Source organism: Numenius arquata, chromosome 8 (assembly GCF_964106895.1).
Source record: "Numenius arquata chromosome 8, bNumArq3.hap1.1, whole genome shotgun sequence".
NCBI classification, from domain to species: Eukaryota; Metazoa; Chordata; class Aves; order Charadriiformes; family Scolopacidae; genus Numenius; species Numenius arquata.
In genome coordinates this window covers 32202716-32215205 of record NC_133583.1, presented here as the reverse complement: position 1 = coordinate 32215205, position 12490 = coordinate 32202716, and the positions used below count along the sequence as shown (strand labels likewise).

The window sequence follows — 12490 nt, the reverse complement described above, 5'->3', positions numbered from 1 at the left end:
CTCTGGTTTTCACAGCAGTCTTGCAAGTGGAGGGGTCCTCCAAATTAGTGCACCTAAACGAACCAGGAGTATGAGCTCAGGCAGCAAATATGAATAGGGAGGTCCCCAGACAGAAAGATCCCCAGCTCGGAGGCTTGGCTTTTAAGGGCTTCAGCATCCCTCTTCCCTTGATCATAATTTTGAATCAAACAAAATCTAATGCAATTTTCTTTGCCTTTCAGTAATAGATTGTGCTGTAAGGGTCCATGCCATTAGAAATGTAATAATTGCTTCTCTATGCAGATCTAATTTATCTCTGAGGCACTTAGAAGATAGGCCAAATGATAGCCTGGCGGTAGGCTCTGGAGAAGGGCCCAAGAGGTGATGATAAAGATCTGTCTAGCACCTTCCATCCTTACGGATATCTGCCCGGCACAGCGCAGGAAAAGGTCTGAATGGGAGGAAGGGGGCAGAGGAGAGAGCTCTTGGAGAGGGACAGCTCAGTAAGAGAGGGGTCCCCACCAAGCCTACCCGCGCGCAAGAGAGGTGGAAGGTTTAATTGGGGAACCGAACTTAGAGGATATCCAAGCCCTGCGTTTGTTAGCTAGGGCTATTTGTAATCCCCAAATAAGCCGCTCATGATTGGTGTGTGGATTTTGGTTTTGCTTCTATGGGAGGTTGCTCTGTATCCTTTGTCCCACAGCATTGGTCTTTGGGAAGTGCCTGAGCTGACTTTGAGCTGGTACCAAGGATGCACATCATGATGTCTCACAACAGCCTACGCTTAACATTAACAACCATAACCTCACAAGCACTTTGTAAACACCAGCTAACCAGTTATCCTCCTGTGGGACACACAGTCTAAAAAAGTAGGTGAAGCTGAGGCATCACAAGTATATTTTGCTTTAGCGAAATCAAAAGCTGAAAAATGAGGAGAAAACCTAAAAGTCCGCTTCATTTTCCTGGTGTCGGAGCTGTTTGGGACTCTAGATGTTCTGGCACAAAGCTCTTAGATGGTCTTGTTTCTCAGATTGCATTGTCGCTGGCATTTCTTTAAGGATCAGGAGGCAGCTAAAAGCAAAAGTCTTGGTGCATATGGGTGCACACTGGTCTAGGGTTGGGTTTTTAAAAGAACAATATCAAATTGCAAACTAAACCATTGCTTTTCTATCCAGCATTTGCACACACAGTGATTTGCACTTGTCTGTCTGCTTCGATCGGACAAGCATTCATTTTACATGTATTAATGTACGTGTCCAAACCCAGGCAGCACATAAATGAAAATAAAGGCTGTGTTGGGGCCATCTACTGAATTGTCTGGTGGAGTTAGAGCAGGTTGTATTAGCTCACATTGCCTGCTTTTACATATTGGTGGGTATTAGCATGTAAATTCTGGTATGCTTTTAGCTGTAGTCTCACCCTCAGTCATCTTGGGGATAAAATTTCAGAGAGAGAAAAAGAAGATGATGAGGTTAAAGTAAATTGTTGGGAAGTTGAAGTCTAAAGTGGAAATAAATGAGAAATAAAACCCTTTTTAAAAGTGGAGGGAAGTATTTTCTTGCGATTTTTCATCTCCCTGGCTTGAGTGAGTGTGTGTTGGGAGGCTGCAGAGATTTATATTCATAGCTTCTAAGCACCAGTGCTCGTTCAGAGGCTGTATTCTAGCCCTTTTTATTCACTCACCTTCTAAAGATGTAGTGTAAATATTTATCTTCCCTCTGGCCCATCCATGCTGCCCAGGACCTAGCGCTGTTAAACACTCTTATCACCTCATCGGTCTTATCTCCTGTGATCCCTGCCAACATTTGGAGTCTGTCAATGGGAATGAGCGTGCATCTTAAAGGGGGCCACAAATGAAGAGAAAGAAGAGGTGATGTGGGGAAAAGAATACCTTGAAATAAAGAGTGCATGTGCTATCCCTCAAAAGGGAGAGGTTAGTGTATATGTTTTCTGCTGTGCTTTTCATGCTCACGGTGTCTGTGCCTGGAGACGCGATTGAAGACACAGAGATGAGGTCTCAGTGTGGACCAACACTCAAGGAGGTATGGGGGTACTGTGTAGACCCTCACAGCTGCTGTGGAGGGTTGTCCATCCCCGGCTTCAGCACCGATACAGGGTCTAGGTGAACCAGAGATCACCAAGGTAACCAGCACAGTTTTGTTTTTCCTCTTTCTGTACTTGGGCTTCATAAAACACGTGAGATGAAGAGATGGTGTCTCCCTTAGGGTCGCCCTCCTGCTCACAGAGGTTTCTGCATGCAGCTTGAAGAGTGAGTAAGTCAAGTTTGGAAGGTGAATGTTTATATAAGTGTTTTAAAAACTGTCTATGAAACCAGTACAGTCAAACACTGGTGTATCAAGGTCTGCTTGCCATGGCAGGGCAGTGGGAATCATGTTTTATAGCGTGTGCAGCATCTCAGCAGTGCTCAGCCAAGCCATTTCTATTTCTCTGCCCCTCAGTCCTGAAACCTCATGTTAGCTTAAGCAGGGTACAGAAATTCCCAAGGAATGAACATGGGATGGCAACACCAATATAATCCTATCACTTATAAGACAAAATTGATGTGCAGTAGCCATAGTACCACTTAACGGATAAGACAGTTGGTCCATCTGCGCTCGGTCCATCTTCTCTCATTTCTCTTGCTTAAATTTCTCAGGAGCAGAACACAATCCTGTTATCCAATAAGTTACCCACTAGTAGTTGGATTTTCGTTGAGTGACATCTGTCGCAGACCATGAACGTAGGAAGTACTGGTGATTTTGTAGCATCTTTGTTTTCATGGTTTTGGTAGACTTGGACATTCAGTTTTATTTTTGAAGTCTTTGGAAATGCTCTTGTCTCCGTTGAAGTCCATGCAGCTCGGCTGTCATCCTGACATGGTCGGATGTGCCAGGAGGCTATAAAAGGCACCAGGGATGGCACACAGCCTTAAAAGGCAAGAAGAAAGCTTGAAATCCATCTGTTTTTGGTTGTTAACTCGCATGTGTGGGACTGAGCGTTCCTACATTTGAGTGTGTAATGGTCTTTCCTTCCTTTCTGGTTGTCTTCTGTCTGCCTGTATGGGCTCTGCCATTTCCATGAGCTCCTACTTTTTATAGACAAGATATTGCTAAAAGGGCTCTGGGACAGGTACCCGCCAGTGCCTTGCAAGCTGAAAGCAAAGCTGTAAAGAAACACTGATTTGAACCTGGCCTTTTCCCCATTTTGTGTTGAAGTTCACCGAATCAGAGCACTGATTGCCTCCTTCTTAACCTGTCGCACTGACATTATTCCAGCTGATGCGTGATGTTGAAAGGGCATTTCTGAGGGGCATCTTGGCATAGAGCAGAGCTTGGCGTTGGCCCCGGAGCTGCCTGTGTCTTCTCTTGCACTCCCTGACACCAGCTCCCCTACTCGATACCTTCGCTTTGTGCTCCTCTCACGCTACAGAAGATCCTACTGGGGAAAAAAAATAGTCTTAATTTCTTGTAACATGCCTTAGCGCAGAAGTGATAACGTGCCGTGATTACCTAATTCTCCATAGGCACAGTTTTGAAATAACTGGTAACAGTATTCAGGTTTTACGTTACAGATTTATCAAGTGATTGGTTTCAGTGTGTGTTGACAGACTCTGGGTCTTGTTGTACTTGCAGCCCTGTATGATTTACATTTATTTAATCTGAAAACTAAATTGGAGGAAGAAGAAGTAAACAATCACAACAAACATCCCCCTCCAACTCAGTGCTTTGTATAAAATAAACCAAGAAAAATCCTGATGGTTTTCAATGGGGAAAAATTAGCTGCCCCAGCTTGCAAGCCAGATGAACAGAAGGGCCCAACTGATGATCGCCGGCATCTCTGTGTTCCTCCCGGCTGCAGAGATTTCCGTGGGATGCCCTGCTCCTGGCTGGTGCTGGTGATCCCAAGCTGGGAGGTGACATTTACTGGTGCCCTGGGCAGGGCGCAGCAAGGTGAGGGCAGAGACTGTGTCAGTCTGTCCCTGTCCGCTCACCATTTGGGGTCATTTTGCTCTGAGGGTGGTGAGGCACTGGAACAGGTTGTCCAGGGAAGTTGTGGATGCCCCATCCCTGGAAGTGTTTAAGGCCGGGCTGGATGGGGCTTTGAGCAACCTGCTCTAGTGGGAGGTGTCCCTGCCCATGGCAGGGGGGTTGGAACTCGATGATCTTTAAGGTCCCTTCCAACTCTAATCATTCTATGATTCTATGATTCTATGATTTGTCCCAACAGAGGCACATCCTGGGAGAAGGACACACCACACCTTCCCTAGGATGCTCCAGAAACCACTGCTTTCTGTCACACGTCGGGAAATATCCCTTGCATCAAGGCCAGCTACAGTTCATCTTAAGACCACTTCTGCGCGTCTTGTTTTGTTGTAAAACGAACATTTCCAGCGCCTGGTAGGCAATATTCATCTCACGTAATTGCCACAATGGGAGCTGTAATCCTCACTTTCACGGCATGTCTTTGATTAGTTTTCAGGTGTGACCGTTTTGCGCTGGAGGCTCGGTGATGCCGTACCTGGAGCCAAGCGCTGTGCACAGAGCAGCTGGGCACGTCGGGCTCCGATTAGCCATGGTGCTCTGAAAAGCCAAATGAAAGAGGGATTGAGATCAGCAGCCTCTGGAGGGCATTTCAAGGCCCTTAGTGAATGACCACACTAGGGCTTTTTCCATTTACCTGGATTAAAATTTGTCACAGAGAAAATACAAGCAAATAGCATAGCATCTGAGAAGTATAACAAATAGCATTTGGCCAGCATTTGGCTCAAAGGGGAAAAAAAAAATCCACGGTGTAAATAAAGTGTAAACAATGTTTGCATAACATTGGATTAATAGTTCTTTTTAAAAACCACACTGGGATTAAAGAGACGCATTTCATATGCTGGGACTTGCACTCTCTTCTTAGCCCAATAAATGCCAGAAAGTACATCTAAGAGAAATAAAAAGCCTCGTTAGCCAAAAGCCTGTTGCTGAAGCAGCAGTGTTTTCTGCAGGCCTTTGGAAGATGAACAAATGGCTGTAGTATTCCTGGAGCAATCCAATGTATTTTATAAAGAGTTTTGCGGCAAACCATTCCCATTTCTGCTGCACCATCTCCAATCCCATTCACCTGCGGGTTTTGTTGGCCACAATTTTGAAGGCGGCGATGAAGAGGGGAGCTGGCTTCCCATCCCCCAGCACACACACAACCGACATATTTGAAAGCCTGCCTTCCCAATAACTCATTCATAGCGCTCCTGCCTCTTCTTCCCCAGCCCTGCTCCGTATTTTGCTGAAGTCAGTACTGGCCCTGTCACTCCTCCAAGAAGGCATGTGCTTAAGGACCGCTCGGGGGCTCTGGCTCAGATCCGTTACCTTATTAGTGTGGAATAATCAATGGACGCCGCCTTTGATTCCTTCGGTTCCTTGGTTTGTGGTATCTTCTAATGACACCCATTTGCATTACGCTACCCACAATTTGGGCAGAAACAAGCTCCTGAAATGAGGCGCCTCCAAACGTTGGCATGAGTGCCACAGATGGGGCATGTGGAAGGAAAAATCTTACCCTCCACATTTCCCCAGCAAAGACGTGAAATGGATGTTTAGGCAGCAGATGCCTGTTACACGTGGCTTTTCTCTTTTGTCCCTGTCGCCCCTGTGCCTGTCGTGTTGGCGTGGTGTCCCAGAGCAAAGCATGGCACCTCCCACCCTGAAACACAAGACGTTCCTAGTTCCTCAGCCGAACGGGGTTAATATCAAACAGAATAACAGGCTGGGAAACCAGAAGTCTCAAAATAGCTACAGATGGGATTTCTACCTGTTTTTCTGTTCTTCTTTTCCCTTTCGCCTGCTCCAGAATCCACAGCAGACTGTAGAATTTGCACCTTAATCCCAAAGATAATGGTAATTAAAAACTTAAGTCTCCATAAACAGATGCAAATAAATTAAAGAGGCAAAGAACTGAATTAGAGGCTAATCCTGGAGGGGTAGTGAAAGCGAAGGGGCCAATAATTCTTTCCTTCTGTTATTTAACCTGTTCTTGTGGCAGGACGGGGCTGCGGCGTGGTGAGGTGCCTGGGTTTGCACTGCTGGACGTGCCACACGGGCACCAGCCGCTCTCCGGCAAAGCCCTGCCCGTGCTTACTGAGTCTGGGGACGGGCCACGCTTCCTAAGCCGTTGCAGCCGATGCAGTGGCGTACGTGTTGCCTGGAAGAGGGAGCTGCATGCCAGCGTCTTCAAATCACACGCTTTGCTTTGCCCTTGTGCTGCAGGTGTTTCACAAGGATGAGTTCAGCAACTGGCTCTCATTCCTGAGCGCTCTGCCTAGCCCTCTCCTCACCCTCATCTTTAAGGGTTTTACTTGGGCTTTGGGTCCACCTTTGTCCAGACCCGAATTCTGAAGGGCGAGGACCTAAGATTTATTCAGTTGGAAGAAAAGTGGGGTTTTCCCCTGTGGGCTCTCCTGTGCTGAACAGTGCAGGGCACGGAGCTGTGCCAGCATCATGGTGGCTTTACCCTTCTCTCGAGTAGCTGGCCGAGGCTGGGCTTGCACAGAAGCATCTTGCACTAAAGCATCAGGATTAGTGAGGGTCCCAAAGTAAGGCCGTAGGACTGAAATCCTTCATTTTTATGGGCTGGAAGTGATAACGCTATGAACTGAATTATACTCATGTCATGACGTGATCCACGCACTCTTATGGGTGGATAGATATTGATTATCCATCAATATGGATTGATGGTGGATGATGATTCAAAGCCTAACTGCCAGGTGGCTGAGTGTCCTGGGCTGTTTATCTAGTCAATTAAATATTGCCGTGATTAAGCTTCTTTATTTAAAACTGGGATTTACTTGTATCCCCACGACATTACCTATACCTCTAAAATCAAGTCTCTCTCTCTCTCTTTTTCAGGACGGGGAAGGCCAGACTGCACTCCATTACGGTAAGCTGCCTTTTAGCTTGGTTGTTCCCTCTTAACAGGATGGATTTGCAGCTGGAGTAAAGGGTCTATGTACAGAAAGCAAATTTCAGTAGAAATGTGAGCAGGGAACCTGGGTTTGATTAACCAGTGGCTACTTCCACCGGCAAATCCCAGCATGGTATGAATAGAAGCCCTCGGAGAAGCAGCGAGGAAGACTGCTGTCCTCCCTTCATGTCCTCTGCAAATTTCCCCTTAAAGCCTTCCTTTTCCCCCAACAGATGATGCACTTTCTTCAGAGTTTGTCTTGTGCACCTCTGTGTCTCCAGGATGTGGTTCTGCCACCTCCAGACCCAGGAGTGGCCCTGGTTAGGGCATGCTGAGGTTGAGAGGGGGGTCTGTACTGGCTTTAACAGGTTACGCAGGTGAGGGGAAGGGGATGAGCAAGATGGGCTTCACCTCCACATGTCCTGGTGACAAACCTGTTTGATCGTAGCCGAGAGAGCAGCAGCTTCTCTACTACCAAAACCAGCAGAGCAAAGTTACAGTTTGTGTCCCTCCTACAATTACATGCTAATTAGATATGAGATTTTGTGGCAATCCTTTTAATTGAAAGACTGTTCTGTCTCCAAATGAGAAAAGTAGAGACTGAAGAGACACATGCAGTGCTGATGTGTGGGGAATAGGAAAAAAGTATCAATTTTACCTATATCATAATTTTTTTCCAAAATTAAGACATACTGGTTCCTATTTCATACTCTCTCTCGATGCCTGCCACTGTGTAATTAAGAGCATACTTGTCATTCTGAAGTGTTTGTGCCTTTCTCTCTCTTTCTGATCTCTCCACAAGGACATTAGCAGGATGGCAAGATTGCTTTGCAGACCATCAGTCCATTTGGATCTGGATCTAAACTCCCAGATTCCAGGGCCCCTGAACTGAGACTGTAATTACAATAACATGTGACTTCTCCCCATGTCATCTTTCCTGTAGGATACTTCATTTTTCAAGTTCTTCTCCTTCTGATTGAAGTAGCGAATCTGTTGCTGTCTGCAGAACAGCAGCCCTCGATGCCACATTGCCTCTTTCTCTGCCCAGCTCATTCCACATTTTTGGGCTTTCTCTCCTCTGCTCCCCACTCTGGCACCGACATCTGCCTACCCAGAGGTGCACAGTGGATTATAGTAGGTCATGCAAAAACATAGCATAAGTTATCCAAGAGCACCTGCTTCCAGCAAGTTCAATATGTGAAAGTAGAGGGTGGCAGTATCACCTCAATGTAAATTATTTGCAGTTGCACCCCTGTGGCTGGTGGCTGAAGCAGGTTTTTAACACAAGCAAGCAAACGTAGGTGATTCAGTTAACATTATTTCAGAAATTATTTCTCTGATCCACCCTGCCAGCTCAGATGTTTCAATAATGACAGTTTTGCAGGCTTTTTCTCTGCATTTTTTGAGTCTAAAGATTTTTTCCTTCTCCTTGACTATCATCCCACCTCCCCTCCCTGTACATTATCTTTGGGAACACCTCTTTGGGTGACTGGCACACGGGTCCGGCGTGCCCGCAGGGGCCCCGCTGTCCCTGCCTGACCATCGCTGCACCCAGGCTGTCCTCAGTCCCTTACTTAGCAGATCTGGTCACAAATCACCCCCATCTTGAAAACAGCTTGTTAAATGAGTGAATGGGTTTTATTCAAGTGGCTGTTGGCCTGAAACTGGAACTCACTGAAAATCTCTTCGGTAAGCACTTTGTAACCAAGCCGTTAATTGCGGCAGGGAGGCATGAGAGCTCCTATGAAAACTGTCTCTGACGGTGCTGAGCAGAGCAGTGCCTTTGCAAGGCCTTCCCTTTTGTTAGAGGCTGTTCAGGGAAGGGTTAAATCCCATGAGCAAGGCCAGCAAGGCAGCCACTGCTTTTAGGGTGTCTCCATCCCTTTTTATGAGCCGGCGTGGCCTGACAGCTGTCCTTGTGGTGACAGCTCTCCTGATTACAGCCGGTGTCAAACTGCATCCTGCTGCGGGTTATAAATCCTGCCTCCTTCCGATCGGCGCCGACCCCGGCTTTAATCGGAGGTTAAGTGGAGGCCAGCTGGCAGCGTGGTCCGAAGGCACCGGCTCACCAGTGGGACCCACTGCGGGACCTGTTCTCCTCCGGGCTGGAGGCAGCGGTCGGTGCCGGGTTGATCCATATGAGCAACAGTCTCCCCGCTAAACGGCCCGTTAGTCTTCAGCTCCTCTCCATCCATCCATCCACCCACCCGCCGGGAATACTAAAATCATTGCCGCTGCCTCTCCCAGAGGAAATCAAGGCTTCTCCGAGCACTTGTGACCACGTGGCCACGGAGTAGGCAGGCTCTGTATCCTCATGGGCGCTCCGGCTTCCCTGCAAAGCACCATCTGTTCGGCTCTTTCTGTGCTGTGGCAGGGCAGTGGGAGGGAACGCTGGCGGGAAAATAAATAATAAAAAAAAAAAAAAGAAAGAAATTCATCATCTGAACCCTGAGGATTAATGGAGTCAGAAGGCGAACTGCGCTGAATGGAAATCCATCTTCACCCGTGCCAGTGTCAGGGCTGCCGCTCCGGCCCTTGACAAATCGAGGGTCCCAGGGTGCGATAAATCCAGCAGCTGTGCTCGTCCCCGGGGATGTCCCTGGCCCACTTGGGGACACAGGCTGTGCCTGCCGGTGGCACTGGACAAGGAAGCCACCTTTCCCCATGCGGGCACCGGCTCCCCATCCCCAGGAGCTGCCACTACAGCTTCCTTGGCACCCCTGGAAGTCTGCTTTCTGTAAGGATGTTGTGCCATCACCCCAAGATGTGCCTCCCAGCCCTTCAGCTCAGCCTTACCCACACCCCCACCTGCTTCCTCACCAACCCGGTACCCCATCTTTTTTTCCTCTTTTTTTTATCTTTTTCAGTATAAGCTCCAATCACGTCAAATTTATTTTAATTAAACATTGCTGCTTGTCCCTTTGGGTCAGTAGAAAACTGCAGAGTAATGCAAAAAGACGCGCTAATTACTACATTTAATGGCAAAAAAAAAGAGTTAGTCGGTTATGTTGTAAAAGCGCCTGAAATATAATTGAAACCAATTGCTACCAATGTGAGAGGAAGCTGCCGGCTTCGTGGTATCGTAAGGCAGGTCGGGGCTGAGGCAGTTTTTGGCTTCAGGAAGAAGGCTTGCGTGGGCTTAAGGGAAAATCCAGGCACTGGGACTTCTGCTGCCATCAGCCAAGCCCAGCTCTTCAGTGTTAAGAATTTTCCCAGGGTTTTTTTTGTTTTTTTTTGTTTTTTAACATCCTTAGGCAAGGTTGGGGAGGGAGCTGCAAGCTGCCAGGCTGTCCTCAGGATAGGGAAGAGCTCAGGTCAAACTTGATTCTATCTTGGCAGAGCAAATCAGGGTGGAAAAAAATCGTTGCTAGCAGACATATGGGATAGAAATAACAGTGGTGTGCTGTTACCAGCTCTCCGTGGGCACAGGTGTATGCCCTTGGAGCTGATGCTCAGGGAACGTCCAGCCAGCAGCTAAAACATCCAAATTTTCTGCAAGGAGAAATGTTGGATGAAAGCAAGGAGCGAGGCAGTACTGACTGGGATGTGCTGCCTGTGAAGCCCTGGGAGGGAGGTTCAGGAGGCAGGTGATGGGCAGGTGTTTATAAACGTGTTATAAATTATAAATACATTATAGATTCTGGGTACAAAAGCAGTCAGGGAAGGCTTTCACAGGCGGCGTTTTGGGGCTCTCTGTGGTGCTGTAGTAGCCCTTCCCAGGGTCTGTCTCCAGTCCTGGAAGTGAAGGAGCAGTAGCCGAACTGCGCCCAGGCACCCTGTGCATCCTCCCGGGTGGTGCCCTGCAAACCGGCCGGGCTCTGGGGCCGTGGCTGCTCCAGTAACACCCTCTCAGGACTTCTGGCTTTTCATTGCTTTCACTCTGTCTTTTCTCTTTCCTTTGCACTGTTAAATCCAAAGGCAAGCAATACATTGCGTACTGAACACTGCCCCGAAAGATGAGCTTCTCCGCCTGGCCAGGTGCTGAGACGGCATTTCCTGCCTCTGGCACACGCATGGGAAATCGCCAGCTACAGTGCAGCTCCAAAAACGCCCATCACCACCCCCTCAGGTCAGGATCCCCAGACTAACCCTTCCCTTTCTCCCTCCAGCTGCCGCCTGCGAGTTTTTGGACATCGTGGAGCTGTTGCTGAAGTCGGGAGCCGACCCCACGCTCCGGGACCAAGAGGGCTGCCTGCCGGAGGAGGTGACAGACTGTAAAGCCATCGCTTCGGCTCTGCAGCAGCACACCGCTGGCAAGACCTAACCCCGCGGCCACGTGAGACGGGGAGGACAGAGACGCTCCGCAATAACGCCCCTTCTCTTCCCCTGTTGTTCCGAAACGCCTTGGGAGTTCAAAGGGGAGCTTTTAGAACACAGGGTCTGGGTGGGCTCTCCAGCAGGAGGGCTGGCCAGCCGAGCACGTATCCTGGGCAGGATGGGATCAGGGTTTTGCATGCTCTGACATTTATCAGTATTTCGGGGGGAGGGAGTGAGGGCCCGGAGAAGGCCCCGAGTATCGATTTAATGTATTAAATACAAATACTGCGTCAGATGTCTCACCAGAGCAGCCTGTGCTGACTGGTCGGCTCCTCCGTGGGGAGGGGAGGGCAGCTGGGCCAGGTGAGATGCTCGGCTTTCCTGTTTGGGTTGAGTTTTGGTTTATTATTTTTTTTCCTCTGGGTCCAAACAAAATATTATAAATAAAAGCACAGTGTTGGGATGGAGCCTCTGTGCGTTTTTCTTGCAGGGAGTGATTTCGTTCCTTGGAAGCAATGAGGATGGGAGGCAGCTCAGCGCTGTCGTAGCCCCTGGAAAGTTCTGCTCAAGCTCTAGTCCTGGGGAGAGAGGGCTACAAAAGACAGCGGGGTTGTACAGCTGTCTGTCCCTCCCTCTACTTCTCACCTAACACATGTAAGACAAGTGCTTTATGGCTAACTAACCACTCCAAGCTGACAGGACTTCTACCACGTCTCACAACAGGTTTGCTGAATTAAGTAGCGTTAAAACCCCACCTTCATCAGCAGCTCCAGGTCCTCCTATCGCGTGCTGGTCCCTGGGGTGGCTTGTTCAGGGCTGGGGTGTTGTAAAAGCCTGGCATGGACATAAACCTGTCACCCCTCTGAGCCTGTCATGGACACTTCATGTTCCTCTCAGCTGGCCAAATACCCAGAAAAATGGGAAATTTTGTGGTGGTACCTCAGGTGCCGGAGTGAGGTGGGATGGGTGTGGGGGTTTCTGCATCCTCATGGGGTTCCCCACTGGGCTGTGCCGGTGGGTCGGCCATGGTCCAGGGGAGCTGCCGGATGGGTTTGTGCTTCGGGCTAACTCCTGGCTGGGGGGGAGGCTGCTCTGTTGGGTGGGTGTACCTGGCAAGAGGAGACCATGACTTCCCTGTGGGGTGTTGTCATGCCACTTGCTTTTCCCCAGAGAAGGAGATTTACAGCCAGGGCGGGGGGGTGCCCATAGAGTCATAGAATTGTCTAGGTTGGAAGGGACCTTTAAGATCATCTAGTCCAACCATCAACCTAACTCTGATTAAAGAAAAGCATCGCTAAACCATGTCACT

The 12490-nt window shown here is 48.7% G+C and overlaps 1 protein-coding gene across 1 annotated transcript in view; it reads left to right on the top strand.

Annotated features, from left to right (window-relative positions):
• The window catches only part of ACBD6 (acyl-CoA binding domain containing 6), a 90001-nt gene extending 78354 nt beyond the window's left edge, over positions 1-11647 (top strand). Inside the window, exons 7-8 of the mRNA XM_074152264.1 lie at positions 6870-6900; positions 11034-11647. Of these exons, the coding sequence (XP_074008365.1) occupies positions 6870-6900; positions 11034-11188 (186 nt within the window). The 3' untranslated portion in view covers positions 11189-11647. The remainder of the gene's footprint in view (positions 1-6869; positions 6901-11033) is intronic.
• Positions 11648-12490: the final 843 nt, after the last annotated feature.